Genomic DNA, 17017 nt, shown 5'->3' with positions numbered 1-17017 from the left:
CCAAAAGTCATAGTCGTGATTGACTTTGATGGAACGTGTTTACAAAACAGCCTCTCCTAGCTGAGTTGAAGACTCGCATTCTTTTTTTACCAAATCCGTAGCGGCCAATTAGACGTTTCACAGAACTTTTCATATTCTGCAAAACAGAATTATATCCAATAATTGTGACAGTTGTTAGCTCTATGCTAATATGTCAATGAAGATTGTGTGTGCTGTGGGCTTATAGAGAAGGCGTGAGCTATAGGTTAATATTTCTGAAGATGTTGTGGGATATATGCTAATAGGCTAATGAAGGTATAAAAAAGGTAAAGATATAAAATAGGCAATGTCTCAATCAGCTCCCTTGCTTCCTAGAGGCCCTATCATACACCCGGCGGCAATGCAGCGGCAAGCACAACGCAAGTGTTTTTTGCTAGTTTCAGTCCGACGCAGTTATCATTTTCACGTCCTGCGCCAAGTTGTTTAAATAGCAAATGCATTTGCACCCATATGTGCGCCCATGGCCGTGGTGGTCTGAAAAAACGAGGTGTGTTCTGGCGCATTGTTGGCGTGTTGCTATTTTGAGGCAACAGAAATAGACTGCGCCATTGACCAACTGAAACTTGGTCTAAAGTCAATGGCGCACCGTTTTTTTTAAATTTTTATGTAATGAGCGCGTAATGTGCGCCTATAGGCGGGTTCACAACGCGCGCCGCACAAACATGCCAAATATTTAAAATAAAAGGATTACAATGTAAAAGATTATTATTGTGTACATAAAGATATGGTGGAATCCGGCTTGTCCCGTAGATGGTCTGCTTGCACACTTTTACCTCGCGCACGAGCTGTTACGTTTGCGCTTTGGAGAGATGGGATCGGTCTTTCCACTATCAAATTCCAGCAAATCTGCCATGGTGTAAGTGCAACTGGCATTTAAAGGGAATGGGAGATGAGAATCTGATTGGTTTACACACGGAAATCCCAAAACATACCCATTACTCATTATGAGAATAGGGACAACCCTTTCAGACCATTTTTCACGTCTTTAAACTAGCATAAGTTGATTCGGACACAACCTAAGTGAACTTTCGCCGTGCGCTTTAGACCATGCGCTTAGATCGTAAAAACAGGGCCCTTGGTCTTAAAGGGGTGGTTCGGGATTTTTGACATCGGACCTCATTTTTAAGTCAGCCTGGTTGTATTCATCAGTGGAGACATTTTTTAAAAAAAATTATCCAGTCCTTATATTTGGATAGTTAGCCGATGCTAGGCTAGCGCGAGTCAAGTGTAGATGTTAGCCAGCCATTAAAAACCGTTTTACCCACTCCACAGTGCACCAAACGCAAATCAATTATAACACTAGACTATCGATGCAAATGTACGTTGAGAGAATAATGTTAGAAATCAAACTTACCTTTCACCTCAATGATCCTAAAGGAACTAGTTTCTCAGCAGCTGCCGAATTTTACTTTGCTCCAGTTAGTAATGCGGCAAAAAGTAAACACAGAAAAGAAGCGCACTACAGTGTGTGCAGTACATGTGTGTACCGGCTCACTCGGTTGCCTAGGTAATCAATATCACTCCGCTGCTGCTGTAGACAAGGCTTATGATTACAGGGAACAAATTATAACTAATGCAATGTGATGAAAGGTAAGTTTGATTTCTAACATTATTCTCTCAACGGACATTTGCATCGATAGTCTAGTGTTATAATTGATTTGCGTTTGGTGCACTGTGGAGTGGGTAAAACGGTTTTTAATGGCTGGCTAACATCTACCCTTGACTCGCGCTAGCCTAGAATCGGCTAACTATCCAAATATAAGGACTGGATAATTTTTTTTTAAAAATGTCTCCACTGATGAATAACAACCAGGCTGACTTAACCCTCTGGGCTTCTTCATAATTGGGTCACACTTAGCTTCCTCCCGCCCGAAAACGGGCGAAGCCTTAAAATTGTACTTAACTTTGTCCTAGGATAACCAATCAAATATTGTTTTGTTCTATAATGTTTTCTGATTATTATATAGAATTTTTAGAATTTTTTATGATACTTTGCATTAATTATGTAATTTTTATGAGCTATTTTTTCCATTAGAATTAATATATATATATTTTTATTTTATTTTTCAATAAATGCAACATTTCACATCAAATTAGAGTGCAGGCCTAAAAAAAAAAAATATTCCTAGTGAGAAGAGCGCCACCTAGTGGCTTCAAAATTTATTAATTTGTGTCATGTCCTATAACCGCCCATAGGCGGCCTATAGCTTTTTTATTTATTTATTTGATTTATTCCCATTCGGAAAGAAAACAATTTATTACTAATCAACCACTGAATGGAACAACACAAATTATATATCATTTTAAAGCTTAGAATCTCAGCTTTTTAATGCATCTAATTAAATGTATTTATTCCTAACGAGTGCTGAGTAATCCCTCTAAAACCAAGTGTACCGCCAGCAGGCGCCACCTAGCTGCGAAAATATTTATTACCATATTTTTCAAAAATCTTGTCTTGATAAACACAAAGTTGATGTCATTTGAAAGCTTAGAGTCTGAACTTTACAGTGAATGTATCCACTTTGAAAAACTCTTAAGTATTGCTGAGTTATTTGCTGATACATAGAATTTCTCTTTTTTTCATAATCTATAAAATAATGTACTGCAATGTGTCAAAAACATCATACAGCTCATGAAACATTCTCAGATAATTGAAAATGGCACTTCATTTTTTACAGCATATTATTACAATTAAAATGAGCCCAAAATTAACATAATCTATTGCTTTTATGACAAGATATTCTTCATGGAGAAAAAATTGCCCATGAGAGGGTGTGAAAGACTGTACAAAAAGGCTATCTCTTTTCAAAATGCTGTAATTTTTGATTCCTTTATCCAAAAATTATTATTTTTTTATCCAGATGCAGCTAACATGTAGGGGGACTTCACTAAAAAAGAATTTTCCCTCTACCTTATTTCCTTCCTGAGTTATTCCATGACAAATATGAAAGATATGCAAAATCATAATAAAAATTATATATATATATTGTCTTTTATCCACCGTTTCTTGGCGGGACAATGTCCAAATGTAATGTAATTTATATTTTCAAAAAATTTAAAAAGAGTTCTTTCAAACGATACCTACCTTTTGACTCTCCTTGCTATAGTTTTGGAGTTATTATGATTATATCATTTTTATATAGTTTGGGGCAAAATTTGCTGTTTCAGTCTTACCAGTTCATTTCTCTGTGTGTGTGTGTGTGTGTGTGTGTGTTTGTGTGTGTGGGTGTGTGTGTGTGGGGGGGAGGGTGTCTTTTTTGCACTCTTGATGTTCTAGAGTGTCACCCCTTCATTGCTGTACACTTTTTTCAGCACAGTGGCTGATCTGTAGCTTGTACCACCAAAAGTTTCTCTGAGTTTTCCTATTTTTTCGTATTTCCCATTCATTTCCTATGTCGCCCGTTTTCGGGCGGGAGGAAGCTAAGTGTGACTTTTTTTTTTACGACCCTTTAACATATCAGAATCATCTCCTTGATTTTTTTTGTGTGTTCATATAGGTAATAAAACAAAAGTCACCAAGTTTCACCCCCATCCGATGAAGCAAAAAAATTAAACAATTCGAAACGTTCAAGTTTTCACCCGTTTTCGGGCGAAGAAGCCCAGAGGGTTAAAAATGAGGTCCGATGTCAAAAATCCCGAACCACCCCTTTAAACCAGTATATCGTGTACACCAATTTGGGATCCTGGCTCACTACACATTAGGAATCTGATTACTCTATTCGCTGCGATATTTTACAACATCACTGTATTGGTATTTATGAACAACAGCAGAACTGATATCTTTATTATATTATATTTTTAATGTTATATAGTACTTTGTTTGCTTGTTACATAGGCTATATGTGCAACATTTCAGCTTTAAACAAATTATAAATGTTTTTTATAATTCTAGTGATGTGTTTTGCTGACATAAAATTGAAAAATGGTTTGTATTTTAAAAAACACCTATCGTGTGTCATCATGTGTAGTCAGTTGGCTCGCGCAGTTGCACGATTTGTTTCGCACTTCAGAACTTCCGTTAAGGGAACACAGTGAGCATCAATGTTCCTTGTTTTTCACAATGCATTGTGGGATTTCTTAGGGAATGTTTCTCATTTCTAAATGTGTGCATCCTCGCTTCCTTTCCTCGCGTCTCAGCTCCACCCCGATAAGATGCCAGGGAAGGATGCAAGGAAAGAAAATGAAGACAGAAGAATCGAAGGAAAGCTTATTAATATTCTTGATCACTCAAGCTTCACTTAAAAGCATCATCAGCTGCGCTCAAGGGATCTACCCTTATGTTGCTGAAGTTCGGTTATTTAAGAAATTCATGATAAATAATAATAAAAGCAAATGCCCTGTTTAAATATGTGAGATGTGTGGTTTATTTAAACTACAAGGATAAATCATAAATTAAAATTATTGTGACAGAGATGAAGGGGGAGGAGAATTAATACATGCATCAGGTTTTTGACAAGAAAGACTTCTGCATAGGACACACCTGTGCATCCTCGCTCATGGCACTTCTGAAAGCTTCCTCGGTTCTCGTCTCCTCGCGGTGCAATTAGAGAATTTGGATGTCCTTCAAGATGGCTAACTTTGATCGGTTTCCAGGTCACAGGCTGGAGGACGGAGAAGCGAGAAAGCATCAATTTGGGTATTGAGAAGCACCCAATGTTTCAGTGCATTGGAAGGATTTTGCTTAAAATGGCCGACTCCCTGATCAGTGCCCTAACTGCTGAACTAAAAGCTGATTAAGATACAACCATAGGTGAATAAATGAATCGTAAGCTATTGGTGAAAATTGTAATGAAGATGGTGTGAGCCACAGGTTATAGAACATAGCATGAGCTCGGCTAATAAGCTTATAAATATTTGGGTAAGATATATGGTAACATGATGTGAGATATAGATTGATGATGCTAGCATGACCTTTGTTAATAAGTAATGAAGATACTAGTAAGCTAGGCTAATGGAGTAATGAAAATGACATGAGATATAGGTTGATGATAGGTTAGCATGAGCTAGGCTAAAAACTAATGGATATAGTAGCAAGTTATAGGCTGATAATGGACAATTGAGCTTCAGGACAAGGCATGTTTTTATGCTTAGGAAATTTTTAATTGCTTGGTTTGGATTTTTTCAGTAAGCTTGTAAAGCAACTGTGAGCATTTGAAATCACACAATAGAAGTTTATTTTATGCTGTAGCTGCACGATTCTGGATACATTTTCGATTTATTTGTTTCAAATAGAGGTCACTATTCTCCCACGATTTTGAATAGACAACTAAAAAATATATATATTTACTAGAGGTTCTGACACATTTTAGTTGTGCAGTCTATTTTAAAAATATTAAATTAATTAAATTTAATTTAAAAAAATGATTCAATGACAAATACATTTCTAACAGTCATGCCACCTACAAGTATAACTATGTAATTGATGCAATCTTTATTTAAAGCGTTAAGTTACTTTCAAAATGTAATTTACTGTATTTTGATCGCTACCGTAGACATCAGTAATACTTTGATTTTAACACAGAAATAGTGATACTGTGTGGTTGAAAAGACTCTTTGTCATATCTATACATGTCAACTGCTCTGTCTGGCTCAGTGGCAGCGCAATCTGAATGTTCGCTGTGATCGTACTTGTTTAATAGACATAGCCGAATCGTTGTTATTTAGGAATATGATCGCATGTTTGAATAGAGATTAATCGTGCAGCTCTAGTAGTGTGTGCTGTCTTTGACAGCCCAGAATCACTTAGACTCCAGATATATACTAATAGTGAGGCGGTGAATATCGTAGAACGTGTCTAAGACATGTTTTCATAACTCAGCTTTTGTTTTTTCGAAAAGGGCATGCTTGTGCATCTTTTAAAAGCTTTGTTAGGATTTTCAAGGCGGCGGCCATGGGCTTCCATTGAAAGCTTGTGAAGCAACTACGCTGGCATTTAAAATCACACAATGGGTCCTGTCATCGATATAAATATTGAAGGCGAATGGCACGAGTGACTCATTTGCACACATTATCAGATCCTGGCGCCGCGGGATTGGCGGGAAAAGGTCTTTTTCGGCTTATTGAAGTCAACAAACCTTCATTGGGAGTGCTGGGATGAGTAAGCACGAAGGTTCAAGTGTCATACGTGTCTCTCCCTATGGTTCAGACCATAGCAAGCTTGCGCACCCAGTGGAAACATTGACCTTTTCCATAAGTGGTTCACCAGTAGTTATTTATTTATTTAATGCAGCTGTATCAGGCCAGCGGGGGAAAAGGCCACATTCAGACTCCATTTCAGCAGAGTTCTTGTCAGTTCCATAATTGCCAGTGCTCGTCATCGAATGGAGCTTCTAATCATAGCAGTGCTGATGTCCTCGCAAGTGTATCTGCAAAACTGGCTACCGGCTTTTTATTCATTTTAAATGCGTATTTGTGTGTCAAAATGCCTAACGTACTGGTGTGTCCATGTTTGTATGATCTATTTTTACGTTTTTCCTTGTTTGGCCTTTTTTTGCCTGGCGTCTCTTGTACTAACACCATGTCCAGCAAGGTCCAACGGTAATTCAGTACATTCCCTTCCAGGCCGTTTTCTCGAAACCTCATTTTAACTTGACCCTTCATTGTGTTATGCCTCAGGCAACTCGGGCACAGGGATTAAAAATAGAGACCTCAGCAGGGACGGAGTTGACACGGTTCTTGTTGGTGAGAGTGGAGCGGCGGAGAGCTGAATCCCGCTGGGGGTTTTTATCACTGGGGAAGGTCCGATTACTCCCTCCCTTCTCTTACTACTCCTTTTCTTATTTCTCTCTCTCTCTCTCTCTCTCTCTCTCTCTTTCGCTCTCTCGCACACTGTAAATCTCAGTGCCAAGTGAGGAGAACAATATTTTCACCATTATTTCTCTGCACTACAGAGAGATGATGTGGGTATTGATATAGACTCATAAATTTACAGAGGCGACAGATTTACGCCGGAGGCTGGCAGCCCACCTCTCGTTCAGGAACATGTTCGCCTTTGATTGGTTGGGAATGGATTCTTGGCTATCCAATTCAGCTTAGGTCAGGCAGGTCTAAATCAAGAGGACTATATCATTGGTTTTTATATAGATGGCAGTTTGGTACATATAGTAAGCTCAATACTATAGTCATACGTCTCCTCTTCTGGGATGTGCGACCTTCTGCATAATCTCTGTTACAACAACTGCACAAAATTAATTAATTTGTTTGTATTTTTGTTTTTCGCTTTTCACTGCGTAGTTCTCCCTGTTCTACTGTCTTAAGTTTAAATGTTTCAAAGTTTTAAGTTTCAATTTACTACTCTAAAATGTCGTCAAGTAAAATTGAACAACATATTTTTCTTACACCTTTTTCAAGTTTTTTTTTTTTTTTAACAAATGAAATTGCAATTAATTTATAAATATCATACATTTTGGGGGAGTTATGACATTTTACTACCTGAACCTTTGTCTCATCATTAAATGAGGTAAAAACTATGTTTAATATTGTTCTACTTGTATCCATTTGGTGGATAACGTGTTTGTTAATTTTTTTAATACATTTTTTTTGTGAAATATAATAAATAAAACTATGCCGAACTTCTTTTCAATACTTTTTTCTTTACTGATATAAGTACAGTTGTACAATTATATAATATTTATGACATTAGTCCCCTCCAAATTCCGTTTTAATTCACAAATTAACATGCTAATCATTGAATAGTAGTAATTGTATGAATTGATTATTAAAATGCATCATGGAAAATAGATCCTTTTGTTGCCTTTTGTTTTTGTTTACCATTGGACAAGATTTTTTCCAGGAGATGTGACCTTAGTGTTTCCTCCACGATTGTTTTACTTATTATATATGCCGCTGATGATCCTCAGTAGGGCCTTATTTGTTCGTCTTCTCTTTACAAAATGTTCCCGTCCAAGTGGGTACCTGGAGGAAAATGCTTTGTATCTGTTTCTTCTGTTCTTTCTAAGACTTTATCTCCGTTCTCCTCCCTTCGGTTTGTGAATGCAGCATTGTTGGTGTTATCTAAAGGTCTTACTTGTGGCTGTCCTCGACAGGAACATATTATAGAGTTGAGGCCAGGGTTCAGGCACCAGAATGTTCAAGTGTGCCCAGATCATTTTCTCAGCTCATTCTGGGCACCAAGGAGACCACTTATCTTCCTTTAGTTGGGGCTTTTGGATTCTGTCACAACCTAAAACTTTATTCATCCATGATTGCTGCAGGCTTCTTGCTCCAATTGATGTTTAGATTGCCTTCGAGGCATCCGAGCAATATCAGTCAATGATTCCTTGTTCAGTTTTACAACAAGATACAATCTTCTTATTCGGTTTTCTGTCAGTTAGGGACAACGAGACTACGTTCTTTTGAAAGCTTTAGCGCTTAAAAGGACATGTGAAATACTCCATCCAGTTTCTCTGTGAATGTTTATTTAACTGTCGAGACCAACACGGTAACCTTTGTACGGGGCTTGTTGAGTGGGTTTTTAGCTACTGATGCTCACCCTCCACAGAATTCGGGCCGTCTCTCGAAAGAGTAACACGCCTCAGAATATCTTAACCTTTCCATCTAAGCCTTCAAATGTCACTGTTCTCTTTCCTGCATCTGAACACAAATTGACATTTCCTATTTGCTATAGAATTTGATTGATCTTGAAGGTTCCTGTCAAAAAAAGAATAACTTGGTCATTCTTCCAAAGAAAGAAAGCTGTTTCGTGTTTTGCAGTTATAGCAACAAGCTTTGGTGAATTCTATGTGGGGATAATTTTTTTTTCTATTGATCAAACAAGGGTAAGCAATTAGAAAGATCGATGTATTTGATAACAAGCTCAATGGTATTTACTCAGCAAATTCGAGAGAATGTTTGATGAAGAAATAAAGGTTAGGGTTCAGTTGATGTGAAATTTTGCATGATGTTATCAATTACCAGTTTTACAGTGCAAAACTGCATATTGTCAACAAGCTTAATGGTATTTACTCAGCAAATTCTAGAGAATGTTTGATGAAGAAAAAAACGTTAAGGTTCAGTTGATGTGAAAGGTTGCATGATGTTATCAATTACCAGTTTTACAGTGTGTAAAACCATGCAAAACTGCATATTGTCAAAATTAATTAGTCGGTTTGTGACCTGAACAACTAGTAGACTACACATTCTTAAGAAAGTTCTGTAAAATTATTTTGTTTTGTGTTCCTTTGACCCCGATCAGACATGTTCTCGCGCTTAAGAAAAGCTAGAAGGATTGCATTTTCCGATGCGGTTTGTTGTACTATTTTTCACTATTTTTACTATTTTTAACTTTGCACAAGACTTTTCTAGAGTTTAGAGATTATTAATATATTTAATATTTTGTTGAATGTTTAAATGATGTGATTTTAAACCATTGTAATCCTCCTCTAATACCTAGAAGTTTATTCATTAGTTTAGTCACCCCTCATTTAAAACACTATTCAGAAAACTTTACAGTTCAAATAGCGTGTTCATATGAAAGAATTATAAGCACTTTACTCATTTTTGAAGTTTCGAACTATTCGGTAACACTTTACAATAAGGTTCATTAGTTAACAGTTAATGTATTAACTAACATGAACTAACAAAGAGCAATACATTTGTTACAGTATTTATTAATCTTTGTTAATGTTATTTAGTGCATTAATTAATGTTAACAAATACAACCTTTGATTTTAATAACGTATTAGTAAATGCTGAAATTCATATTAACTAAGATTAATAAATGCTGAGGAAGTATTGTTTATTCTTAGTTCATGTTAACTTAGGTAACTGATGTTAACTAATGAATCTTACTGTAAATTGTTACCAGTTATTCCTTCCTGCACAGCTCTGTACACACCACAAACTCTCTCTCTCCCCCTCTTCAATCAGATCCTACCAGCGGCATTATCCCATTCTTTTAGGTCAGTAGTCAGTTAAGCCAGATTAAGATGAGGTCTTTCTGTGCTCAACAGAAATCATTCATGATGTGCACATATGTTTGTTAATGTCTGTGTGATTAAAATGCTGCATATAATGTTTAACGACACAGAACGGAGGTTTGTGACATGTATTGTTTGCACGTTATTTGCATGTTGTGAGCGATTATCAGTCGCACTATTATTTGGCTGCCATGTATTTTATTTCTGTGATGGATTGACAGAACTTCATTGTATTGCAAATAAAGCGTTGTTGTCACACTATTGATGACTCTGTTATTTGCATACAGTGTCCAAATTCTAGCTAAATATTTGATTTCACATTTGTAACCCAAGTACCTAATGGCACATAGCCAAAACCACATTTATATTCTGTTAGTTCAGTGGGACTTCTAATCCATGTCATGGTAGCATTGTGTGTTTGACTGGCTCTCTGCAGTTATTGCACTGAATTCAACTGAATGACAATAGCTGTCAAATGTCAATAACAAGGTTGTTCCAGATGCCTGTGTGAAGCTCACAAACTGTGGCCTCATTCATGAATCATGTACTTGCATTTTTTTGTATGTATGTATGTATGTATGTATGTATGTATGTATGTATGTATGTGGTTGTTACACAAATTGTGCAGCATTGTGCATAAGAACAGTTTAATGAACAATTTACACCACATTGATTGTCATATGAATGCAACAATTTAAGTTTAAATTTGGGAATTTACATTGTAATTGCTTGTAAAATGAACGCAACGCTTTACGTTACAATATTTACGGACAATTTGCATAAAAATCGCTTGTCATCTTGAATGTTCTATTCGATTCACGTTTATTTGTATAGTGCTTTTCACAATACATATCGTTTCAAAACAGCTTTACAGACAGTTTGCGTTTGAATGGTTTTAAGAAAATTCTGCTTGTCATTTGAATGTGACTGTTTATGTTTAGAATTGATTTACAAACAATTTACATGAAAATTGCGTATATGAATGTGACAGTTTACGTAAGAATGGATTTACGAACAATTTACATGACATCATCATACTCATTTTACATACTCATGGACATCGTATTAAGAAAATGAGTTTACATTAGTATACAATAACAAACAATTTCTACGAAAATTGTTTGCCGTGTTGTCACATTTTATGTTAGAATGGCTTTACGAACAATTTATACGCAAATTGTTTGTCATGAAATTTGACCATTTACATGAATGGATTTGCGAACAATTTATATGAAAATTGCTTGTTATTTGAATGCAAGTTTACATTAGAATGGCTTTACAAACAAAATTAAATGTAAGAATTTACGAAAAAAATGATATACAAATTAATTTTGCTTGAGTTTTATGAATGAGGCAAGTTCTTTCCTCACTGTGTTCAACAGAAATCATTCATGATGTTCATTTGTTGTCGGTGTGATTAATATACAGCATATCGTGCATGTCGTGGGTGACTTTGCATCATAGCAGTATTATTTGGCTGCCATATTCTATTCTCCTGTAGTGTTAGATTGACATTTAAAGAAATTGAATTAAATTGCAAACAACACATTGTCACGCTATGCTGTTGATGACTGGTATTTGCATCCAAAGGCGAATATTTGTTTCACATATATTACCCAAGTACACATTAAGACATAGCCAAAAGCATATGTACATTTATAGTTAGTTCAAGAAAATTTGCATTTGAAAATTAGATTTGCTCATATGATTATGAGTTTAGAATGCATTTACAAACATGTACAGTATAAAATCGAATTTTAGTCACATTTTAGTTTAGAATTTATCAAATTTTTGCTATTCATATAAATTTGAGCTTGCGTAAGAATGGATTTGCAAACAATTTACATGAAAATTGCTTGTCATATGAATGTGATGGTTTAAATAAGAATGGAGTTACGAACAATTTATTTTTAAAATTGCTTGTCATCAAATTCATAACTGTTTACGTAAGAATGGATTTATGAACAATTTACATGAAAATTGCTTGTCATGTGAATGTATTTTTGCAAGAAATTTTTTACAAATGATTCACACAATTTTTGCTTGAGTTTCATGAGGCACAGATATGCAGATTCTGTAAGAGAAACACGACCCATCATCATTGGTCTATCCTTCTATCACTTAAATAATGTATGAAAATGTAAATTCAGAAATAATCTCATTCCTTTTTTGAAACATGCCTCACTACTTTGCTCATTCAGGCTTCATGTGAAAATGGAAGATTTCTGAAAGTGCCGCAATGCTTTGAGGTTTGGTAGCGTGGAAAGTGTAATTACATCTCCCCAGGCGCCGATGACTCGAGTTAGTCTATATTGCATGTGCGAATGGGAATCTAGAGGCACGAGTTTCGTATCCACCAACATTGTCACTGACCGCCGTTTGACCACCCTTATCGTTGAACTCCTTAACTGGTTCTACCGTCTTGTCTAATAATTTGGTTATTTTGTTCAAATCAGTCTGATAAAAATTCTGGTTCTGCATATCAGTTTTATGGGACACTCAAAATGTGTCATAAACATCAGTCGATCGCTAGTCTAAACTGAGCATGAGACTCACAGTAGAGACATGGTGTCAGAAGAAGCAAGAGGTTTGTGCATGTTTCATACATATTAATGAATTTCGATATTTGCAAGAGGCCGTTAAGCGAGGAAAGCAGGCTTTAGTTAAATCTTCTCTCAAGTTGCATCTTAAAAATGTTTCACATTAAGGCTGGTTCTGCTTATCTCAGCGTGTGTCTGTTGTTGTTCATACGCGTGCACATCTGCGCACGTATATGAACTACGTGTGGGCCGACCTTGACTGCTCCATGAAGTTTTCCATCCGCCGTCCCACGAGACTCATCTGAAGATGCGCTGCTTGTCATTCACACGGCTTTCTCTGTGGCACATCGATTCACCGGGGAGCTCATCGTGCAGCCCCGACATGCAGCCCTTGACAGTATTGATTGAATGTAAAAGATATAATTTCTGTTCACAGTCCACAGAGCATTGTGGGGTGTGTAAATGCTAGTTGTCCAGTGGAAGGAAAAGAGTCACTTTTTTTCTTGTATTCTGCCAAAGGAACAAAGGGGAAAGATTATGCTATTTGGACTGTGTGTTTGTGTGTGTGTTTTAGACCACATCTGCTCAGTGTATTACTCAGGTCTGTTGATGTGAGGTGATTTCACAATGCTGCCCTGAAGCTTTAAGTCTCACATAACCATCACAATGAGGAAAATAAGCAATGCTTATATAAATTCTATTATTTTTTGCTGATTGTCCTGACACACATGATTTCAAAATCATGGCTTTAGGAACCAAGTGATCTTAACTGAAAAATTGAATGTAGATAATTATATTTGCCATGGTTTAATGATTCATAAAAGGTGTTTTGTTTGGCAACAGAAAGAACCGGAAATGGCTAAATGGAGCTGGATTTGAAGATAATAGTCTTTCACATAGCCATACATTGCTTCTTGGGCCAAGTCAAAAAAGCAAAACCCAAGTTAAGGTTCCTACGAATGGCTCAGGATCCTCCTTCAATGCAAGTCATTGGAGTTTTTCCCCATATTAATAATAATAGTAATTAAGGTAACAGTTTAGTTTAAGGTCCAATTCTCACTATTAACTAGTTGCGTATTAGCATGCATATTAGGATATTGTTTAGTACTTATAAGCACATATTAATGCCTTATACAACATGACCATATTCTACATCCTTAATCCTATCCAATATCTAAACCTAACAACTACCTTACTACCGGTAACTAGCTGTAATCAGTAGTTAATTGAGACAAAAGCCATAGTTAATAGTGAGAATTGGACCCTAAACTTAAGTGTGATCATAATGAATTGTATAAATGATAATAATTTAACAATTTAAGTGGATAGTATGTTTTATTGTTGTTGTTTAATAATTTAACACTTATTGTGTTTTTGCAAATCAATTATCGGACACTTAAATTCAGCATGAAACAGAGGTTGTGCCAGTCTTTTCTTTCCTATTGTGACGTATAAGTGAAACGGCTTCTCGAACAAGAAAAATGTAGGGCGGGACTTAATTTTTCCATCAGGAATTGATTGGATGGTTGTTGTTTGCTGTTGGTCGATCTCACCTGAGTGACAGCTTGTTCCGTCCTTGCGCCAGTAAACGCGTCATCAGAGAAGAATTGTCAATTGTGATTTCATGGTGAACTTTAAACATCAAAATAGTCTGCATTTGGTCATAAAATTACAAATCATTTTAACACGCCAGATTTATTAACAGCTTGCGCCAGCGCAAACCCTGGCGTTAAAAAAAAAATGGTCAGGATTTGGACATTTTTGCAGCTGACCTTATTATGGATTTGTGGGAGTTTCCCTTTCAGACGCAAGATTTATGGGAGGAGAGTATTTAAATTAATCACGCAAGGTGATTTACTAAGGTTTGGGCTAGTCAATTAACTGGTATGTGTGCCGTTATTTAAATCTCAATCTTAAACCAGACACAAATTTGCGCAGCTCTTGGTAGATTGCGTTGGTCGTTATGGAAATGATTCGGCTGCATCCGTGTTTTTTAATTTGCGCGCAGAACCCATCTTTTATGAGATTGCGCTCACGCTAGTTTGCCCTGTTTAGTAAATCTAGCCCTGAATGTTTACACTTCTGTTTATTAAATCTAATGTTTTTCAGACTTGGAGAAAGACCACCCTAAGAATGAAGCAGGCGTGGTGTGGAGAGTGACCGGCGGGCTGTTCAACTTCACCAAAGGAGCGGTGGGTGCCACCCTCGGGGGGGTGGCCTGGGTAGGCAGCAAGAGCTTCGAGCTGACCAAGACGGCTGTGACGAGTGTTCCCGCAGCTGGAGTGGGATTGGTCAAAGGCGGTGTCTCCGTGGTAACGGGAGGGGTCGGGGCAGTGGGGTCTGCAGTGGCCGGTAAAGTTACACCAAAGAAAAAAGACAAGTCAGATTAGACTGGCTGACTCGCTCCCAGCCTTTGTTCGAATCGGTGTGTCTGTGGATGTCTGGGTGGTGTGTTCTCACTTTCATGGGGGTTGGAAACAGGTGGCTGGTTCATTTAGCCCATGGGAAAATTTTCGCATTCACCAAATACAATCCTACCTAAGTTAACATAAAGAACTGCAATACGCTATATAAACACACTTCTAGAAAGCTACATGAGCTACAAGGGACATGGGATAATTGGTATCTTATGCCTTTTTGCTAATTTGTTGTGTATTTGTGTATTTTGACTATTGGCTGAAATGTCGGTCGGTATTATTAATCCTGGGAAGACGCTTCGGGATCAATTGGTAATATCATAACATATTCTTTAACAACTTAATGAAACTGGCTCCATCTTAAAGGGAACTCAAATATGCCAGCAGTTTTACTTAAAATGAAAACTTGGTGTAATTTATTTTTTGTAATATCAGTCCTTGTGTACACATAATTAGCCCTAATTTCTCTCTAAAACATCCCTTAAAAAGTTCAAGCACACTTCGCAGAATTATTCCTTGAATATGCTGGTCTTGTTTCAAGCCTAGTTCTTGAATCTGAGAACTTGGAAGTCAGTGAAAGTAATATTTAATTAAATGAATAAATGTGACACTAAATGACCCTGATCATCCAATAATGTGGGGTTTAGACTACACGCTCTCAAATGTTCTTCGATTTAGTGTCAGAAATCGCGTCTTTTCTTTGATACCGATTTCAGAGTAATATAAACATCTGCTGTTTTCACAGTGAGCTGTTTTATTATCATCACATTCTCATTTACGTCAGTCCTGGTAAGTGTAGAGATCCTCTGCACGGCGGTTCGCACATCATTGGCGTAGATTACATTAATGGTGAGTCTCCAGTGTAAACACTCCATTTTGTAAGACGATGTTCAAGCCGTTGAAATTGAATCTGTCTCCAGGAAACCAGTGCCTGGAGTTAAGAAAAGAAATGATTCGCATCTAAAAGGATGCAGGAAACAGAAACTACACCACATTGTCTTCAGTCCATTTAGAAAGGCTTTTTTGCAAGTCTGCTGCGAAGCATCACTTGTGGTTTGCTTGAGATGATGTTTTAATGGCTGTACATGTGCCTGAATGTCTTGGGAGTTCTAAAAGCTCACTGTGGAGTGTTTAGTGTTACAGAACAGTGCAAAATATCCACAGATGTATTTCCTGTGACCGTTTTACAGCCGTTTACATCATAGAACCAGCACAATTGAAAATGTGCAAATTGAGTATTTGTTCATGTTTCTGTCTTTTTTTTCCTCCCCTATTGCTTAAATGTTTGTCTCCTTTTTATTTATGTAAAAACAACATATGACACATTATTATTATATTGCTGCAATGCATGCTTGAAGCTCTAGTTCTTTGTACAACATGCTGTTAATTGTGAGTATGTATTTTTCATGTTTCTTTCTGTTTTTGCTATCTACACACTTTCTGTTAGGTACCCATGTCTTGAAGATGCTGTTACTATAAACTGGACTTTTAAGACCAAGTAGATTTTGTCTATAATAGAACTATTTTTGCTAAATTGATGCTGTATTCTACAAATAAAGCATTCTGTATTTTAGAAATGCATGAGTTCTTTGTATTTTGTTGTTGTTGCTGCTGCTGCTGTTTTTTATTTGATGCATTTCACTTATTTACCATCAAAAGATTATGAGCAAAGAGAAGAATTACTATCTGCAATGATCCCCTGCTGGAATAGGTGGAGATATTTTAATACCATTGATCTATTATTCATTTTAGCTTTAATCATTTATGTAACACTGAATGCACTAATATGCACTGACAGTCCAGATCTGGATTACATAAGCAGTTTATAAAAGTAAGTGACCCCATAATCAAAATCACATGATAAAATCCCTGTTTTATTAAGGCTGAGAGGTAAACTTTAAAACGGCATCCACTTGTATTCATAAGATGATAAGGTTTTTCATCATAAAATGGGTTACATGTTTTGTTTCTATCAGAAATAGCATCTTTAGATTAGATGTCAGGTGTCCGGTATAGGCAGAACCAGGAGATCATAAACCTTTGTCTTTTCATGGCATACTGAATCAGCACAAAAATCTATTGAGCCAGTCAGGGGTTTTATCTT

The 17017-nt window shown here is 36.6% G+C and overlaps 1 protein-coding gene across 2 annotated transcripts in view; it reads left to right on the top strand.

Annotated features, from left to right (window-relative positions):
- Positions 1-16504, top strand: part of LOC308684407 (transmembrane protein 263-B) — a 32313-nt gene extending 15809 nt beyond the window's left edge. The window contains exons 3-4 of one of the 2 annotated variants that reach the window (XR_014029360.1): positions 14606-15762; positions 15834-16487. Coding sequence is in view for 1 of the 2 variants with exons in the window: in XM_081355609.1 (XP_081211735.1) it covers positions 14606-14886 (281 nt within the window). In the remaining variant the exon portion in view is untranslated. Of the gene's footprint in view, positions 1-14605 lie in introns of both variants that reach the window. The other variant, XM_081355609.1, reaches the window with a different exon arrangement.
- Positions 16505-17017: the final 513 nt, after the last annotated feature.

The sequence above is a fragment of the Scardinius erythrophthalmus genome (assembly GCF_964197995.2).
Source record: "Scardinius erythrophthalmus genome assembly, chromosome: 24".
NCBI lineage: Eukaryota > Metazoa > Chordata > Actinopteri > Cypriniformes > Leuciscidae > Scardinius > Scardinius erythrophthalmus.
Note: the sequence above shows the minus strand (reverse complement) of the source record. Positions and strands in the feature narration are given on the sequence as shown.